The sequence below is a fragment of the Oryzias melastigma genome, unplaced genomic scaffold, assembly GCF_002922805.2.
Source record: "Oryzias melastigma strain HK-1 unplaced genomic scaffold, ASM292280v2 sc00306, whole genome shotgun sequence".
Lineage (NCBI taxonomy): Eukaryota > Metazoa > Chordata > Actinopteri > Beloniformes > Adrianichthyidae > Oryzias > Oryzias melastigma.
Window position 1 is genome coordinate 81695 of NW_023416916.1, and position 20964 is coordinate 102658.

The window sequence follows — 20964 nt, forward strand, 5'->3', positions numbered from 1 at the left end:
AACATTTGAAAAAAAATCTTTTGAAATTTTGAAAAAAATAATGAAAACTTGAATAAAATAAACTACAAAGGTATAAATTACCCATTTAAAAAATATATCCATTAGTAATCATTATTTTTTTGAATATTCTTTTTTTTTCTGAATCTTCACTTTCAGTTTTCAGTTCTTGACCCCATAAACTTTTCAACTGTTAACACGATCAACGTAAGGCGTTGATCGTGTTAACAGTTGAAAAGTTACAGTACATTAAACATTTTGTATTTAAGCGTCTCGGGTGTTAAAGGGTTAAAGGAACAGACAACACTTTTTTGGAGGCGCTGCAAGCGGATGCTATTTTTTTACAATTTTTTGCAGTTGCATTTTCAGCACCTCCAGTACGTTGCACAGTAAATATTGCGTAGGCACATTTCAAGCCTCCTCCCATTAAAAAAAAAAAAAAAAAAAAAAAAAGCCTCCGAGGAGAGCCGTACCATTCATGCACATTTAAAGTGAAGCAATCACAGTCTAATGTGTGCTGGTTAAAACGAGTTTCCTGTATTTTAAGTCTTTTTTTAAGATTTTTTTTTATTATTAAAACCATATGGACTTTGTGGTTAAATGCCCCTTCCCTCCAGACTCAATGAGCTTAATTTTCCGATGTCAAAATTACAATTTTCCTGATGCTTTCCTTCTAGTCGTTGCACTTCCACATCCAATCGATCCAGTCCTAATCCCCGGTCTTGCTGCTCCCCCCAGTTCCGCTCTTAAACTTGACCACCATGACGGTGATGTTGTCGGGGCAACCGCGGTAGAAGGATTGGAGGACTATGCTCTTGGCACCGAAGTGGGGCTCGTCCAGACGCTCGCGCACGAACCGCACCGCCTCCTCGTTGCTGAAGGCGTCCCACAGCCCGTCCGAGGCGAGGATCATGAACTCCGGCTGCAGCTTATCCAGGTCGAAGGTCATTATGTCGGGATCGGGAATGACCACGTTGAGGTTTTTCAGTGGGTAGTCGCCCAGGGAGCGGGACATTGCTAGGATACCCTGAACCCTCCAGGATCCATTAAAACTGATGAAACCTCCTGAAAGACAAGAAAGTTTTGAAAAATTCAGTCATAAAAAATGTAAAATAAAAAAATAGGAAAAGGTAAAGCACAAGTGATTAAAATCAGTCAAAGCTGTTATTCCAGACTTCACCACTAGATGGCAGCAGAGGGCTTTAACTGGCAGCCTCTGCATAGATTTTATGATTGTTGGTGTGATTTTGTACCTGCTCTCTTGATCCTCTTGCGTTCTTTAAGCTGATAGGGTTTGTGATCGTGCGATAGCGCAATAGCATTTCCATCTTTATCACACAGGACACCGCGAGAGTCTCCGACGTTGGCCACTGTGAGCTCTCTGTCGGACAGCAGCGCCACCAGGCATGTTGTTCCTGTGCAGGAAAACCAGAGAAATACTGACAATTATTACAATTATTCATTCATGCAATCTAGTTATTCTCATTTAGGACAAATCTAAAAAATAATTGTATTAAGGGTCTATAAGGAGTATTAACTAGATTTCACTGTTAAAGCAGTAAAGTGTGAAAACAAATTACTTTAGGTTGAAAAAAAACCTTTAATATAGCTTATATGAAACAGAAATGTACTTTTTGTGTGAACTGGGAATAAAAGAAACATTATTTATTGGAATTTTACTTTAAGGCGTTAGAAATATCATGCTAATATTTAATAATTAAAGTTTACCTGTATCAAAAACTAAGTTATTTACTTTTACTGAATTCAAATTGTTTTGATTTAAAAAAAAATGTTGTTTGAAAATGACTTCTCTGATAGTCTGAAAGTCCAGCCTTAACAGCGCGTTTCACAATGGTCCACAACTTGGAGGTGACTTTCTAATAAACTACTGCCGCTCTACAGAAACTATGTCCTAGAAAACAATAAACGTTTTTAAATTTTGGCTAAAAACAACCGAATCCTAATTAGAAGACGACTGGAAACGGTTTTAAAATGAATAAAAAAGATGATCGGAATGAGACTTTTGACACTATTTCCTCAATACTTTGAGAAACTGTCATCAGACTGTAAGCATTACAAAAACAAGTAAAAGTACACACATTAGTGATATGCAAAATCAAGTTAGATTGTGTATTTATTTGCTCCACTTAAGCCTTAAAAAATGTTTATTGATAAATGCAGCCAGGTAGCAGATAGGTAAACAATAAAATCTAAAATTAAGTCATTTATTTACTTAATTGATGCATATAAATATTAAAGATTATGCTAATATATGTCACAATAAAGACACATCGGATGTTTCTGTGTATTTATCTTAGTGTATTTTGTCATACTTTTATAATTTAGCATCCTTTAGTAAAAAGTCGTACTCTTGAAGTTTATTTTATAAGTATGCTCGAGTATGCTTATTCTGTATGTTACAGTAAGTAAACTTCAAGTATACTACCTCATTAAGTATACTTGTAGTACTCGTAAATGGACCACTTTTTCTAAGGGAAACCTTAAAACTTTCCAAAAGTTGAAGTTGGCCGTCTCTTCCTCCTGGCTCACACACTGCACCACATAATCCCACCTCCTAACACCTTCTGACCTGCTTCGTCGTGGTTGGCAGAGAGCTTGTCCAGCATCTCCCGATCCACGGCCAGGATGCGCTGCTCGAGAATGTTGGCGTACGACACAGAGCTCTCCCTCTTCTCCCGCTCAAAGGCCTGCAGCTGCTGCTTCAGTGTCTCGGGCAGATGGGCCTTCGCGTAGTCAGCTGCAGCCTTAGATGAGGAGGAAACCCGAAAAAACAATGACACACAGAGAGATCCAGACAGGAGAGACTGATTCAGAGCCATCTCTGCAAACAAGGTTGTTAGACTAAAACATTTTCATTTTAAGCTAACCAACAAAAATGATATATGCTTGGTAAACATATATTTTCAGTTTTTTCTGATACGTTTTTGTTCATAAATTGCTTATAAAATTCCAATTAGTGATATTTTTTACAATGTTAAGCCATTTTAGTTGAGCCCAAACCATAATACTACCTCATTATTGCACTAATATAATTAAAAATCATGATTTGCACATTTAAAATTAAATCACTGACTGCACTTTGGTTTTATTTATGTTTCTTTAAAGGAAAAAAATCTGCTTTTGATAATCTGGAGCATAAAAACCTTCTGAATTAACTGGAAAAGTGGGAGGGATTATTAGGTACAGATTATATCTTAAAGGGCAGATATGCTTTTTTCTTTCCATTGGAGAGTATAAGATCCAAGATTCATGCGGTTTTCAATGACTGTAGTAAAATTGATTTCTTTTCTGCCGGTTCCTGGAGCGGCTTAACTCCCGAATGCAGTCAAACGTTTACAGTAAACACTTTTGCCTGCTTTTCTGCAGCTTGGAATGCTTCCAGGGATTCAATCAAAACCTGGAGAAATAATCAATAAAGTCCTTAAACTGGCTACTTGTCAATTACAAAAATTAGTTTAAATTAAATCTACTACTAGTTAAAAATGTGCTGCTTCTGTTTCCAATAGAGGGAAAAATGTTTCTTGTCTCGTCGTGCATAATAACGTTTTTTTTAAAGTTTTTGTGCAAAAATATGACAATATTTGCATTAAAATTCACAGTAGATCTAAATAAAACCAATCCAAAAAACGGTTAATAAATCCCATGTTGATATTCTGATTTAAAGAGAGATTTTTGATGAAACAGACTAAATTTACAACACAAATCTAATTTAGTGAAGTGCTCTTTCTGTAACATGTAGCAGGTGTTAAGAGATGAATTATTGAACAGCTTCCTCATCACACAGCACACTTTTCTGCTTCCTCGTCATTTCGTTTGCCAAGGTTTGCATTAGGCGAATGATGTGGAATCGTGTCAAAAACAGAAGGATTTTCCTCTTTTTAATGACTTTTAGTTGAAGGGATATCATTTAATTTTTGGATTTCAGCTGTTCTGTATTAGTCTGTTCTCTTTGAGGTCAAAAAATGATTTTTTAATGTTTAATTCATTTCGATTATTATTCAAAATGAATCAACCTTTATTTTAAATTCAATTCTAGTTTAGTACCTGTGGTTTATATTATCTTTATCACTTTTTTTTCTTTTTTATATGCTTTTTGATTAATTAATTCAAAAAAGTCTAAACCTCTGCAGATACACGATGAAGTTTGATTTAAAAAGCTTTAAAAACTTCTATCTTCTTCTTCAGCTTTAGTTTATCAAACATTTGGTTTCACATTTGACTCTAGAATATTGTGGTAAACCCAAATTTTTTTTTCGTATGGCTGTAAAAAAAAAAAAGTACAAATTGTGGCTTTTAAATGAGTTTCAATCCACTATGAAGGAGTTTCATAACTGTTGTTACAATTCACTTAGAGGCGATTAAAATAGACTCAACAATTATAAAATTAAAAAAAGTATGTAATGACCCATGTATATTTATAAAACTTGCAAAAAAACCCCAAACATTTAGTATTCAAATAAATCTATGTATTTAGAAAAAGTGTGAATGATTAAAAAAATAACCAAAAAATACCAATAGAAGTTCACTCTTCTATGATTTGGAAAATCAACGTTTCAAATGACTAAAAAGTGTGAAATGAGGGTCAGCTTTACTATAGAAGAAGACAATTAAATATCTATAAATACTTCATGTCTAAATGTGTCAGTCATGGACGATCACGGGCTCAAAAGTTGTTTATTTAAAGTCGCACTTGATCTATTATAAAAGAGTTCCTAATTGTCTTTTAATTATGATTATGCTAAAGTTTTCTAGGACAGTTTCTGTAGAGCGGCGGGAGGACGGGTAAACGTTCTAACTCGTTGGTCACAAAGGGTTCTAAAATTCAACACAAGGGGCGGACCAGGAGCAGATTTGTGGGCTGTTTTGGTAATTTACCTTGTAAAAGAAAGAAATAATGTGGTATCTGGACAAAAACACGCCTTGATCTGGATTGAAAATTACTTTAAAAAAAAGAAAATGTTTCAGTTTTTTCATAAATGTTGTTTTTGTTCTCATTTTAGTCCCATTTTCACTAATAGGTTGATGTCGCATTCATGTGGCATTGGAATAATTGGAAAAATGACTGTCCGAATTTGAAATCACACATGAATATCGGAAAAACAACACTACATGAATGCAGAATCATGAAAAAAGATGATGAAAAAAGAAAAAAATGGTACTTAATTTCTGTTTCTGAAATAATTCATATTAAAGATTAAAATTAAGATATTTTGTTAGGGGGTATAGGATTAAAAAAGTGTTTTAAACTTCTTCCTACTCCATTTCGAACTACATTATTGAGGAGTAATATCTTTTTATAATTTATATATTAAAAAAAAATTCTGTTGTTGTTTTCTTGCTTTTTAACATGTATTTTGTATGTATTGTTCAAAATAAAGGACTAACTAACTAACTAGAATAACTTTCTGCGCCTTAACAAAGGTGAATTTATTTGTAGTTCGCCATCTATGGAGAGACACTTGAACAAAAAAACATTAATATGGGTATTCAAAAGCGTTTATTTCATCTTGGCGGGCTAGATTAAATTGTTTAAAGTAGTTTTCCCACCTCTGGCTAAGAGTAAGCCTCCCCTGACTTCCCAACATCCCTTAGTTTACTTCCTTGCCTGCTAACTAACAGCCCCCCCAGACCGCCAACTCAACAAATAAGGCGAGCAATATTGGAGCTATCCCGTAGCACAGTTTAGCAGCTTGGATGAGAAAAACAAAAACTGCCTTTTTTTTCGTCTGCACTTGATTCACAACAATTTAAATAAAGAAATACTAAGAAATGCAAATTTTAACTTAATTTTAGTTATGTATGTATGTATGAAAAATGTCACAAAAACATAGTTTTCATTGGAGTATGTCTTTAAAAACATCTGCTGCCTTAAGCTCTCAGTTGACTAAATACACTAATGATAAGGAAGATGTCACCATGACCCAAACTTTTTCCAACTTGTGGAAACAAAATGAGGGATGTAAGGTAAATTATGTTAAGTTTAAAGTGGAGTAAAAGGTAAAAAAAAACATGTAGGGAAAGTGACAAAGGACAAGGATGATGTTAGAAAGATAGGACGTGTATGTATTTGTTTATGGGACAGGAACAGTCAGATATCCAGGTGAGTAAACAACATCCAACCTGTGTTTGCTGACACCATCTGCAGGAATGAGCAAAGGCCTGAGGCAGCGTTTGCATAGACAAACAGAAAATAAGTAAATAGACTGAATCCCTAATCCACCAATATATGATGATAAAATCAGTAATATTATGGGATGTTGGAACAGATCTGTTTAAGTTTGACTCGTAAAATGATGGACAAAAACTTTGAAAAAAGACAGTTTATTCATAAATTTTCTGAGATAGATCCTTTTTTGATGCATTTTAAAAGTGTTCCCAGTGCTATTTTAATAATGATTATGCCGTTTTTAGCCAAAATGTAAAAACTGGTTTATGTAGTAGTAGGTTGGGTATCACCAATAATTTCCAGAATCCATTGGATTCAATTCACCAGAGCCTGGATCAATTTGATTCAGATTTTTTTTTCAATTCTTTTGATCCACTTTAATATATTCAATTTTAAGTGTATACGGTTTACACATCTAGATGTCTAGAAATACATTAATAATCTATACATATAAAAATTTCATATTAATCTAATACAGTTCACATGCTGTAAAATGTATTAGTGAAATTATGAGATTTTTACGTGGATGCTCTTTCAGTTTGGCCACTAGGTGGCGATCGCGCTATAGCATTACACCTTATTCCAGAAGAAGAAGAAAGTATCATTTAAAAAAAACTGTGTTTTAGACCAGAAATAGTAACTTAAAAAATATTTTCTTTAAAAAGTTTAGAAAATGTGAGTTTATGAAGATGTTCAATTAGTCAGAAATGTATATTTAATTTATGAGCATTAGCATTAGCCGTCCTATGGGGATTCCCATTATTCGTTAGCATCAAGCTAGTAGACTTTACCATTATGTGTTCGATCGATCTCTATTTTTATGGATCAATTATAGATCTATTGAGCTTAGATCGAGTCAGATCGATTAAGCGATTTTATCAACAAAATTTTAAAGCTATATAATACAGTTTATAGTACAGTTTATAGTACAGTTTTGAACCAGATGTCAGCTCAACTTAAGAAAACAAAGATGGTACATCAGTATATGAAGAAATACTTAGAAATGCAATTTTAAGCTTAATTTTAATTACATATGTCCTCCATCATGGTAAAAATGCAACAAAAACATGCTAGAAACACCAAAAACTTGATTTTCAGTGGTAAGTCTTTAAAATACAAACTTCATTAGATTCAGAGAGTTTTTTATGTCAGGAGGTTCTGAAAAATTACATTTATTAAATGACACGTAAAAGCAAACCACAACGGATAGTGAACATCATTTCCTCAGAGTGAGTTTTTCACAGTTTCTATTTGACAGAATACTAAAGAAATATTAATTTAAAGTATTCTAGTTGGATTAGGATTTGGATTACAGAATTTGCTGCATTACAGAAGCTAAACTTAATCTTGTTAAAAATGAAGCAGCAAAACTTTCAGGCTCAAGTTTGGGGATCTCATGTTTTACCCATGCTATAAAAACACAAAAGGTTATTTAAATATGTCATGTAAGTAGCAAAAACAAAAATATAAATCAGTATGTTATTTTGTTTACAGGCTGAGTGAAGACTTTGTGGGTATTACTGGGTTTTGGTTGGTGAGAAATCGACCCAAATGCCTCTTTAAGTGTTAAAGGTTGCAGACCCCTGAGCTAGAAAGTGTCAAATGATGGTATTTCCACATTTACAAAAGCTTAAAAAATAATTTAGCTAACCACAATCAAAAATATATACATAAGGTTTTTAGAAAGTGCTGTGGGATGAATATTACTAATTTCGGGCCAGTATAAATTAGGGCTGCCATGATTAGTCGACTAATCGATGACTAATTGACTGTTAAAACTGTTTTTATTATTAAACAGTCTACTAATTTAATAGTCAATTAGTCATTAGTTTATAATGTATGGAGTCGGAATGTACTAAAATTGAAAGTTAAAATGGTATTATGCTAGCTTTTTGGACTATTTTGGTATTTATTAAGGCTTTTTAGGCTATTTTTGAGTTTAGCTAATATTTCACTTACATGCTAGCTGTTTTGGCTAACTTAGGCTTTTTTCAGTTTTTTAGGCCGATTTTGCATTTAACTAATATTTTAGCTTCATGCTAGCTATTTTGGCTAATTTATGCTTTTTTCAGTTTTTTAGGCTGATTTGGAATTTAACTAATTTTTTAGCTTCATGCTAGCTGTTTTGGCTAATTTAGGATTTTTTTTTTCGTTTTTTAGGCTATTTTGGAGTTCAGCTAATATTTCACCTGCATGCTAGCTGTTTTGGCTAATTTTGGATTTTTTTTTTTTTGTTTTTTTGGATATTTTGGAATTTAGCTAATATTTCAGCTATATGCTAGTCGGTTTTGGCTAATTTTGGCTTTTTTCAGTTTTTTAGGCTGATTTGGCATTTAACTAATATTTTAGCTTCATGCTAGCTGTTTTGGCTGATTTAGGAATTTTTCCGTTTTTTAAGCTATTTTGGAGTTTAGCTCATATTTCAGCTTCATGCTAGCTATTTTGGCTAATTAAGGCTTTTTTATTTAGTTTTTAGGCTAATTTAGCAGTTAACTAATAAATTATCTGGCTACCAGCTTTAGCGTTTTCAGCTATTAGCTTCAGCGATTTCACCAATCAATTTTAGCTTACAGCATACACTAGCATTATCGCAGGTAATTGCAATTTCCCCACTGTGGGACAATTAAAGGATTTCTTAATCTTAATATATCTAGTTTTTAGCTAGTTTAAAGCTAATGATGGTTAAGATGTCCAGTTTGTGCATGACCCGACTAGTCGACTAATCGGAAAAAATAATCGGTGATTAGTCGACTATTAAAATAATCGTTTATGGCAGCACTAGTATAAATCTGAACGTGGACCGGAGTTTGGATATGCCAGGTGTAAATAAAACAATAAAACCAATCACACCAGCAGCATCCTCATCCTTCTGGTTGTTTTTAGCTGGGAAGAGTAAAAGAAGAAGAAAAACTGTGTTTTTAACTTTGAAGAAGTTTTTTTTTTATATATGAATTTGAGTTTTTCAATGAGGGGGAAAAACATCTTTTGTCATAAAAGTCACCTTTGGGGACAGATGGTGGCTTCTTCCGCCCCCATCCTGTGAAACTACCCACCCATAACCATGCAGGGAATGAAAGACCCCCTCCACCCATTGTGAGAGGACCCACACAAAGCTCTGTTATTATGAAGCCCAAGTCAAGAGGAGGTTTTCACAAAGGGGGGGAGCGCAATGCTGCAGTGGGGAGGGGAAACCAAGTGTTTCATGAATTATGCTGACTTTTTAGGAATATTTAATTATTTTTTTTAGATCCCCTGTTAAATATTTGATTATATCTGGATCTGATGTATTGATGCTCACGCATCTAAGAGCTGTAAAAGTAAATGCATAATAATAATAATAATTAATTAAATATTAATAATCAGCTTTACCTCTCCTCCATGACCATCAAATATCGCGAATATGGACGGGTGGCTCTTGTTGGAGATGTCGGTGAGCACCTCGAAGCGGTCCTCCATGTGGTCTCTCCTCCCTTGGATGGAATAGACGGCGACGTTGTTGTTTTTGAACTCCCAGGTTTTGGAGAACTCCGCATCCAGGACGCTGAGGCCTCCCAACCGCTCGTTCTGCATCATCTCCGCCACCTTTCCCTTCACCATCTTCACGGCATCCCGACTGGATTTGACGATGGTTTTCACCTCGTCGGTGTGGAAGAAGTAACTCCACAGCGCCAGACTGATACAGAGCAGAAACAACGTCTCCGGCCTGAGGAGAAAATAGCGCATGATCCGACCCAGAAGAGACAGGAGCGTCATTGTGTCTCCTATCATCACACGCAACCGAGCTGCAGTCTGACTCCCTCCCTTTTACTCGTTTCACTCCATCCGCCAGCTGGAACTAGAACGAAATCGATAACAGGAGAGACTGATTTTTCCCCCCTCAAGTGTTTTCCTTCTTCCCTTCACCCCAGTCTCCCCTTTCACCTATTGGATCCCAGACAAAAGGCGACTTTGTGTCCGATCTCCTTTAGCTTCCTGGAGAGCTAAACCAGGATTCTGGTCGGACCAGTCTCCCACGGCCCATTGTGAAGAGTCGCTGTTTTTAAATAGACCCCAGAAGGAAACTGGGGGGTCATTAAGAGGGGGTAGATAGAATTTAGAGGTGTCCTGCTCTCCGCGGCTGACCCCGTTTCCTCCGCGCGCGCGCGTCTCTCCGCCTCCGCAGCCGCCTCGCGCCTTTCACATTCAACTCTCCTGTAAGGTTTCACATCCTGACACAAACGTAAAATGCAACATAAAAACTCAATACTTTAATTCACGGAGAAACTGTGTTAAAGGAGGCAAAATATACAGTACTGGGTCATCATATTGCCCTGCTTAGGTTTCTGTCGCACTTTTATTTTGAAGGCTAAACCGGAAAAAGAATTTTTGTAGCCGGAACTCTCACATCTAAAGCGCAATGACAAGTGCGCAGCTGCGAAAAACATGTGTGATGTCATTCGATGCCAATTTTACTGTTTGACTCAAACGATTAAAAGGTTTAGGGTCAATTACATAAACCACTTGGTCGAAGTTTGTTTTATTTTGTGTGTGTTATTTTTTAAAGCCATACTCCAACTATATATGAATCTATTATAAAAATGTTTCCAGTTTTCTTTTAATAAAAAAATATGCCGTTTTTAGCCAAAATATATAATCATTTTCAGCATTAGTTCATCAGAAATTTGCGTCTGTTGGCCCGGAAGTAAGTCTCTATTGATACCCATCATCTCTCCTGGGGCCCGTTTCAAGAAGCAGGTTCAACAAATTTAGAGTTCGAACCTGAACTTAGAGTCACTGGACTCTAAATTCTCAAACTCAGGGTTTTCGGTTCCAGAACAGCTGAAAATGTTTGATTCAATCAACTTGAAGTTGTCAGAACCAGAATCAGGTGTGAGCGTCGCGACCATAAAAAGCCCTGATCAATGGAGCAAAGACAGCACGATTCACCATGGCAACGGGGACAAACAGCTGAGTTACGTACTTCCGGCGACGGAAATTGATAAGTTCCTGTAAGCATATGCGACTATAGGAGAACATTTTCTGCAAGAAAAGCAACACAGCTGCAGCGGTAGAACAGAGAGAAAATATCTGCAGTTATTTGAATCATTTCTAATAATGAATAAATAATGTCAGGAAGGTTATTTTGTCTCTTGTTGAGTAAGGAGTGGTTTTTGATCTGTTACCAGCATAGACTGTAAAAATTATTTTATATACAGTCTATGTCTGTTACCAGTCTAATAAGTAATCTCCGTGATCGTAACCCCCCACCTACACACACAGATATCACTGCACGCTAAAAAGAAACTGTAGCTGCCTGGCATATGTTAAAAAAGCATTTATTTAATTTGAATTCTCAAGACTTAAAAAATATTCGCCGAATTTTTCTAAACATAAAATTAACTTTCCGTAGCCGGGAGTCGAACTCGCTACCTATGCAGTAAGAGGCAGCGTTGCTGTCAATTGAGCTAATGTCTGACGCAAGTTCCAGACGGTGGATAAGTACACATCCTTCTCCAGTGTTTGACATTCCTTAATTCCTATTGTTAAGGGTTTAAGATAAGGAAAAGAAAACTGTATTTTTTGATAGCGAGTCCCTGGAAAAACTCACTATTTATAATATCGCTGAAATAAAAATGAATTGGGAAACTGCAGTCAATCGACTCGTGTCCTCCAAATCCTCTACCGACGTAAATAACATTTCCTCTGGATTAATCAGCCTCCTCTCTACATGATCCTCTATGAATTAACATGTCATTCTGGTTTCTGAATGGTGAAAACGTGACGTCTCTAATGTGAATGTTCTCTAAATGTTCATGAGGAACTCATATTTGATCATCTTTCACTTTAAAAAGGGGCGGAGACCGCAGAGAACTCTAAGTTTCCTGAAGAAAACCTGCTACCGACCAGGTTTCGTTCACAGACTCAGTTACCATAGTGATTGATTCTGAGTTCAGCTTAACCCGCTTCTTGGAACGGGCTTGGTTTCGCCCACTTTCCCGGGTTTGAGTTATCCCTCTTTCTGAAACCGAAAACTCAGAGTTTTGCCGAATTTGGAGTTCACGAACTCAGAGTTCCAACAAAACCTGCTTCTTGAAACGGGCCCCTGCTAGCTTAGAGCTCCTCACAACCCCAAGCTAGCAGCGGTCTTTCTGCTATATATACACAAAAATATTGACTCAATGTTGGAGTTAATATTAGTATTAACAAAGACTAAGAAATCATTTATACCCTACAAGCTTCTTTAAAGTCCCACTCCAGCTATATATTTTTTATTTTTTAAAAACGTTCCCAGTGGTATTTTAATTATTATTATCAACAATATATCAGTTTTTGGCTAAAATCAAAAAGCCTGTGTCTTTTACTTAGACATATTTTCTGCAGAAGTTCATTAGAAATTTGCCTCTGAGTGGTGGGACAGCTGGTGGGGAAGTAAGCCTCTGTTGATGTCCCAACTTCCATTTGTTTGCATTCCCTCCAGCTCGCTTCCATTTGAACAGCAGAGTGGAAGGCCATCACAACTGAAAGGACCAAAAATGTCAATTTTAGGCAGTTTCTGCCAGTTTCTTCTAATGTATTTTTGTATTATATTTTTCCAAATGTTCAAAAACGATAACAAAAATAACAAATACACAGTTTGTTTTTTCTTCAGAGCTGTTAAATAGTTCAGGGACATAATTAAAGCAATAAATTAAGCAACAATTCAATGTGTTTCTCCTCATTGCATTGACCTAATAATGATAATTTGTTCTTTTAAACCTACTATTCATTAGGGTTGGGCATTGATAATAATTATCCAGAAACTATTTGATTCACCAGAGCCTGGATTAATTTGATTCTGATTTTATTCAATTATTTTAATCCACTCAATTCAATTTGATTCAATTCAATTTTGAGTTTACACGCTTTACACATTTAGACACATTTATTTAGAATTACATTAAAAATCTACCATGTTTTGAATATATATCTATATTAATCTGATACAGTTCACATACTTTAAAATGTATCAGTGAAATAAAACATTTTTTTATTACATTCAGTGTTCCGTGTTTTCTCAGAAGGTGAAGCCCGAACAAAAATGTTAAGATCATTAACATTGTAGACATTGTTCTGCCTCTCTTGGAGGGCGTTTCAGTTTGGCCACTAGGTGGCAATCACCCAATAGCATTACACCTTAATCCAGAAAAAGAAGAACGAGCAAAAACAGACCACAAATGGTTTCTTTAAAAAATATTTCCTTAAGAGTTTGGAAAATTCATATACTGTGAGTATACAAAGATGTTCATTTTGTCAGCAATGTATTTTTGTCTATTGAGCGTTAGCATTAGCCGTTCTATGGGAAATTCCATTAAACGTTAGCATCAAGCTAGCGGACTTTAGCTTTATGTGCTAAATAGATTTTTTTATGGATTGATTATTGATCTATTAACCTTAATCGATTCAAATCGATTAATCGATTTTATCAACCCAGCCCTCGTATCTATAAGTTATGCCATATGTCTTCAGTTTTTTCTGCAGAGTGTCAAAGTAATCTTCTACCAACCTTTTTATTTATATTAAGTAAATGCAAACTTAGGCTTGGCGTGACAGATTCCTTAAACTTTTAAAAGTCTGTGTCAGCCCTACATGTTTTCAGTAAACAAATATATATATATATATATATATATATATATATATATATATATATATATATATATATATATATATATGATAATCTTTAAGTATAAAATGTATTGGATATAACTTACACAGGATTTCAATTAAGTTGTATTTTCTCATTTAGCGTTTTTAGAATTTTGTGTTTACTCAGTTTAATACAATATAATTCATTCTAACGTGCACATTATACCATGCAAACATTAATTTTTCTTTTGTTAACTTGTTAAAAGTATATAATTCCATTTAAAAAGAAATGAGGTAAATCTGAGGTTGGAACAGGAACAAAGCTAAGATTTAGATTTTTTTTAAGGTACCATTTAAAAAACACAAACAAACAAATAAATAAATAAATCAACAAAAATGCTATTTTACATCCCATAGCTATTAAGCCCTGCAGGGTTATTTGATTTCTTTCATGTTGGGCCAAAAATGATTTATACCCACATTAGTCAGTGCTTTGCGGTTGGTGCATTCACTCTATGCTGCCATCTAGTGGATTTAAAGAGTAATCATCCATATTTAGCCCAGTTATTCACAAGTTAAGGATGATTAGAACTGCAAGGAAGTTGGACATAATGTACACGATAATTGTTAAATAACAAATAAAAATAGTCTAATTCTGGTATTTAATTTTATTTATCCTTACCTCTGATTACTTAAATATTTTAAAATAATATTTTGTAATAAAAAATCACAATAAAGTTAGGATTAGACTGGAAATAGTGTCAATATTTTACTATTATGTCCAAATTATTGTCTTTAAAAGGCCTCCAAAATATTGTTGTGATTGACTCACTCTCTCTTCAATTGAACCTAAATTATTGAAATATAGATAATAATAAAAAACAACAACAATGAAAAGAAAATATTTGCGCTCTGCAACAACAGGACTCTGCCTTCACCCAATTGTAGCTGGGCTGGCTCTAGTTGCCCCGAAAGAGAATTAGCAGGTTTTGAAAATGGCTGGAGACATTTTAGTCTCATATCAAGGAGTTTAAATTTTCCAAATATAGTCACTTTAAACAAAAGCCTTATCCAAGTTTCTTTAAAAAAAAAATAACCAAAATGCACTGGATTCAGGTAACCAAAAAACTAATGGCATCACATTTTAGTCCTATGAGCACAACATGACAGCAGATATAAGAAGACTGTAGGTGTCTTTCTCAAAGATAAACAGTTCAAAAGTTTGAACATAATGGCCAATAATTCAACTAAACTTCTCTGTTTTTCAATGTTCGTGTTGCTTTAGTGAAAGTTCTGGAATTGACCAAAAAGAGTCAAAGTTAGTCTTTTAGTTTCTTGCTTTCTTAAGAAAGATGTAAATTAGACTGAGAGAATCCCGGGGGTATCATGTCTTACAATAGTACAGGTACTACTGGTTGTACAGGTATGTGAGTACTTTTTTTAACAAAAGGTTTCTCTATGACAGATACCAACAAAGAGAAAAGTTTCTGAGGTTTTTTTTGGCCCAGAATACCACTTTACGCATTAAATCGTTTCTGCTGAACCTCCTCTGAAATCTATGCCTTTTTTTGGTCCAACTATAGCTAAAAAAAAAAAAAAAAAAAAAAACTTCAGAGACACTGAAAAGTTTGCCCAAAGAAAATTCCAACCTGATGGAAAATCTCCTCAGACATTCAGGTAAATTGTGCTTCTTTACTCCCACTAGAGGGCATAATTTGTTCAATTACTTGAGATAAAATTCATTTGGAACAAGGCTGCAAGAAAAAGATGCAGATAATAGCAATGCAACACAGTTTTAACCTCCTAATATAGTGTTTTCCTATTTTTATTCTTATTACAAACCAGAAAAATACATGCATTTGGCATTGATAGCTCAAAACAAGAGGTTAATGCTGTTTGAGCTTTTAGCGACTGTAATTAACAATATTTACCTTATCATTAATGGAAAAGCTTAAATAAACTATGGAAGTTGGGTTTTTTTTTAGGGCAAAACATTACAAACAGAGGTAGTTTGAGATTTACTTAGATTAATTTTATCTGTTTTGTTTAATTTACTTAAAATTTACCTAATAAAGCTTTTTTGGAAAAACTGTACTCGAGAGAAATTTTATAGAAGAATCTTTTTAACGCTGACTTGAGCAGACGTACTATAAATCTTTACTAAGACATAGCTACAATTAACTTTTACCATCTAATTACTTTATTTAATGCAACATTGGAACCATCTTTTTTAAACTTCAAACACAACTCTAAACAAGGAGATGTTCTTTCAAGTTTTTTTTTTAAACAATTTTTTCAAATAAAATCAACATGTTCATTTGTTTTATTATCAGTTTGGTAGATTTCTCATTATTTGAAATTATTTGGACTGATTTAGACAATAATAATATTGAATCGTTTTGCATAAATTAGCAAATAAAAACAATTTTTACATTTTGTTTTATTGTCCAGCGTTATTTTGCTCAGTGAGATGGGTCATAAGAAAACCTGAGATAACGTTTGACAAACTGAAAGAAATGTTAAATATTTAAATTTGAAATGAATTTAGAAGTCAACAGAAACAACTTGTTTGATGATAAAAATAATTTTAAAAATACATCAAGCAAGCAAAAGAGTTCAGAAATGTATTCGATACTATCTAGGATAAAAAAAGAATCAAAATAAGCTGTCATGTCTGTTTTTTCCTGGTTAAATAAACAGTAATTTTGGCTTTCCAAATGTTGAATATGTCTAAATCTGTGAGGATATTTTCGAGTTAATAGCAGACAAAGTCACCTTTTTTTTGTCCAAGTAAATGTTTTCACAAATCAACTAAATTATTTATTTGTCAAAGCGATCATCTGTTTTCTACAGTTTTGTAAATATAACATTTGGTGCGCAGGAGTGTTGTTTTTTTCAAATATATTATGCATACAATTAAGTTTCTGGAACATAAATGACGTTTGTGCTGAAAGCCTCATGCAGGCACATCATTTGACACAAATAACAAAAGAAGCATCTGAAGATACTTTAAATTTTATTAAGTGAAATGGCTTTTATCTCTCTCTACCTTCCTTTTGTGTTTGGCACCTTTAAAGCTCATCAAATTCACTCCAGTTCAGTAAATCCAGCTGGAACCTGTCTAAGCTGTCATAGATCAGAGACTGAGAGGAAGGCCGTGTTTTGGAGGCGCTGCCAATCTACGACCCCCCCCACCCACCAGACACACACACACACACACAAAAAAAATCATGCACTCACTTGTGCAGAATATTACACACATCAACCAACCAAACATTTTTCCGACCTGGTTAGTTTTTTTCCAAGTTTTTTTTATTCTCTTTACACTTTTTAGCATTTTATTAATTGCCATTCTGTTCATTTTCATTGTATTTTATTTATTTATCATTTTAACTGCATTTATTTTCTTTTGTTAAAGCCTTTCGGTTCAAGATACCCTTGAAAAACAGATTAAATCAGTAGGATTTCCTGGTAAACAAAAGTTAAACTAAAAAAATATAAATGTATGTTATTAATGGCAGTATTATTGATTTGTATCTTTATGAAACAATCTGATGGGATCATCATTTATTTAAATATTTATTTTTGTAGTTCTTTTTTTAAATATTTTAAATTTTATTTTAATTCTGTGTTAAATATATCAAGGAAAAGTTTTTTTTAAATGTTACAAAATATACAATTGTTTTTGTTTGCCTTTATGTTTACTATTTATTTTCTTATCATAATTTTTTTGTGAAAACTAAAACTTTATTGTATCAGATTTTAATTAAACACATTTTATGAATTTAAATAGACATAATTATCTGTTTGTATTGTTGTATCACATTTCAATTAATTATTTTATTGAAAAATCTGTTTTTGAATTGTATTTTTTAATCAAATGAAACTGAAATTAATCTTATGAGAAATGATTTTCTTCACCTCTTTCATAAAATTATATATTATTGTAATTATTGCTATTTTAGCTCATAAATTCAGAGTATGTTGGTCTCTAGGATAGACAAATAAAAGTAAGAAGTTTTAAAAAATGTATTTTTGGATTTAATGTTAATTTTTTTTAGATTAGAAACAGACAAAATAAAATAAAACAGCAGATAAATAAAATAGCAAAAAGCTTTTAATACAATCAGGATGGAATTCTATTAACAAATTTAGAGGAAAAAATCATTTTATTCTTACTTTTAATGGTGAATAAAGTGTATTTTTTTTTTAAATCCCGAAGCACTTTGAATAAATTAAATGTTCTCCACAATCAAGACAACAGAGAGAATTCTGTAAATGTGTCGGGAACGTATCAGTGATACCTGCTCAGGAGTAAGCTGAAAATGACATCTTCATCTGCTGCGGAAAAGAGGCGCAATTTCTGTAACATTTTGTATTTATGTTGCTGTTTGTGCTGATGGTGGTTTGTGTGCGCGTTTGCTAAAATGTGATTTTTTTCTCCCCCTATTTTTTTTTTTTTGTTTATAGGCCTATCTGTATATATGTGTGTATGCGGAAAACTCTGTTTTATGTATTTTCAACAACTCTATGCGAAAAATATAAATAACTACCTTGGCGGCGTGTGCAGTGTAATCTGTTCCCAGCAGGCTGGATTCCCACTGTGAGAAAGACAGTATATTGTTCCTGCAGCACCACAGATAACAACTCATTAGCATACTGAATCATTTGGCTGCAAGAGCCACTCTGCCACCCATCTGCACTGAACAGATAAACACGCACACATACAGCCGAGCTCTCTGTCACACACAAAGATCCATGCAATGCGCACACATCCACATAAGCCTGCACTCTCCCTCACATAAACATGAACACTCTCACACACATCCTCTCGCTCGCCGCCTTTCAACCCCTCAAATACTCCCTGTATCCTTCTGTTTTGTTGCTCTGCGTCTTTTCTGAGTCAGGAACACTGAAGCAGGTAAATGTTTGGCAGGCATTTACCCAGAGAGCCCTTCGGTGGATTCACAGCACAGCCAGAGCGAAACACAGGAGAGGTCTCCAAACACCTGGATGTCTCTGATGCTCTCTGGAAGCAATTATAGCCTTCAGAAAACGTCTGAGTACTGAGGTGGTGGTGGTGGGACTGGTGGCCGAGCTCGGTGTGTGTGAAGCTGAAGACTTCAGAAAAGTGCTGCATTTGACTAAAACCTCTCCCCTATCATTGCATCAGCAAACACAAGTTTACAAATAGTTTCACCTTTGACTGAATCATTTAAGGAATGTGCCTTTATCGTGGCGACTGTTTGGAAAAGTGCACAGACACAACAGCGGGTAAACCAGTGCGGTAAAGGCTGTCGAAACCACTTTCACAATGGCAGGAAATCCTGAAGGTCATCGAGCCATGGTAACCTCCATAGGAAGTTGTCATTTGTTGGACAGGAAGTCAGGATTCCAGCGTCCAGAGGAGAATGTGGCTGAAACTATGCGGTGTGGTTGAACTTTTCCCACATCTACAACACTCCTAATACATTTTTTCTATTGATAAATTGTTGTCTTTTAACTACGAGTTTGTAGTTTTAGTCAAAATCATTGCTTTTGAAGACATATTTTCTACACATCAACAGTATCTTATTAGAAATGTGTCTTTTGGGTTGAGGCTGCAGAAGTTAGCCTACGTTAAAATCCCAGCATGCCCTTGTTTACACGTTCTCCCGTTAGCTTACAGCTCCTCGAAAGCCCCAGCTAACATTAGCGTAGCAAAAAAAGGAGCATCAGAGCCATTCAACCAGACAGATTTGATTCAGATGGTAGTACGGACGAGGAAAATGAAGGCGTTAATGGATCCATTTGTCTGCAATTGGATGACTTTTCTGCATCACAAACCTGAGCTTCTTCAAAACTGTTGGTTTTCATCTGAATTGAATGGAATTTATTTATTAAATAAGGACATATATATAAAAAACATAGACATACTACAATGTCCCTAAAACCATAAGGCGTTTACCTGTAGCTAGTTTGCAGCATTTTGACTTTTTTGATTTACAATTACAAAAATTTGTAAAAATGAGAATTAAATACCAGAAATTGTTAAAATTACATTAACCAGTTTAAAACACAGAGACACATCAAAAGGATAAAGAAAACCCCACACCGAATCAACCTGTTAAAACAGGAAGGCAGCCCTGCTGCTGATGCGACTTTGTTTTTTAAAGAGACTTAAACTGGACACAGATTTCAGATCAGTGGGAAGTGATTTCCAAAGTCTTGCATCTTTCAAGACGACCGCTCCGGTTGATCCGCTGCAAGTCTCCCGATCTGATCTTGTTCTGATCCAACACGATTTGAAAAAAGAAATACTCAAAAATGCAGTTTTAATCTTAAATGATTGTATACATTATAAGAAGTTGGCTACAGGAACATGTTAAAAAGACGATCTATGGGTCTAAAGACCCACAGAACTTTGTGTTTTTGGTGTTTTTAACAAGTTCTTGCAGCATTTTTCTCATAATGGAGGACATATATAAATATATAACATCCACTTGTAGACGACTAGATTCACGTACGTCGTTTTTTTTCCTCGTTTGAGCTGGCATCTGGTTAAAAAACTGTAGGGCTGGGTAGCTAAAATATTCAGTCCCTCCAGGATTTTGTGGCAAATGCCTGATGTTGCGGCAGCTTTTGTGAAAAGTTTTTTTTAAAATATACATTTTTTGAAAAGCCCCTAAAAAATGTTAATTATGAAATGAGAGAAGACTAAAGAGAGATAATTTTGAAATAAAAGAGCACGGCTCCCGGGAAGAAGTCAGAAGGCAAAAAGCCACAAAGTTGCGTCGTCATCCATGGCTGTTGTCACGGTAGATTGCAGTAAAGTTACGGTGAAAATAAAAAGTTGAGAGTCGCAACATCACATAATCCTGGCGGATCTGAATACTTTTGTTGCACCAGTAATGTTAGGTTGGGGTTGTGAGGGGCCGTAAGCTAGCAGCAAACGGCTGGATACGGACTTGCTCCGCTCCTCCAACAACTCAGAGATAAACTTTTAATCAACTATTGCCGCTCTGCAGAAACTATGTCCTAGAAAACAGAACACGTTTTTGGATTTGGCTAAAAATGTCTTAACATAATTAAAATATCCCTTTTAAACTATGTCAAAAAATGATCATAGTGGGCCTTTAATTCCTTATATGAGCTTGACAACATAGAAAGAGCTTTAGAACAGATGGCAAAGTATAAAC

General features: G+C 34.6%; 1 protein-coding gene across 2 annotated transcripts; it reads right to left on the reverse strand.

Moving 5' to 3' along the window:
• Nucleotides 1-304: 304 nt before the first annotated feature.
• Nucleotides 305-10487, reverse strand: ppm1la (protein phosphatase, Mg2+/Mn2+ dependent, 1La). 2 transcript variants are annotated; one of them, XM_036210928.1, is made up of 5 exons: nucleotides 10106-10487; nucleotides 9554-10019; nucleotides 2588-2762; nucleotides 1251-1412; nucleotides 305-1062 (listed from the first exon to the last, which is right to left on the reverse strand). In XM_036210928.1, the coding sequence occupies exons 2-5, from the start codon at nucleotides 9950-9952 to the stop codon at nucleotides 707-709; spliced, it is 1092 nt and encodes a 363-aa protein (XP_036066821.1). In that variant the 5' UTR covers nucleotides 9953-10019; nucleotides 10106-10487; the 3' UTR covers nucleotides 305-706. The 2 variants fall into 2 exon arrangements, with proteins under 2 accessions (XP_036066821.1, XP_024118228.1); XM_024262460.2 differs by having other exon boundaries at nucleotides 9554-10487.
• Between the last annotated feature and the right edge of the window lie 10477 nt (nucleotides 10488-20964).

Bases quoted from the DNA above. Each gene is read 5' to 3' on its own strand.
- ppm1la (XM_036210928.1), bottom strand. From the start codon at position 9,952: ATGATAGGAGACACAATGACGCTCCTGTCTCTTCTGGGTCGGATCATG. The intron at 1,413-2,587 runs GTCAGAAGGTGT...TTTCCTGCACAG, and splicing joins TGCCAACCACGACGAAGCAG to GAACAACATGCCTGGTGGCG. The intron at 1,063-1,250 runs GTACAAAATCAC...CTTGTCTTTCAG, and splicing joins CAAGAGGATCAAGAGAGCAG to GAGGTTTCATCAGTTTTAAT.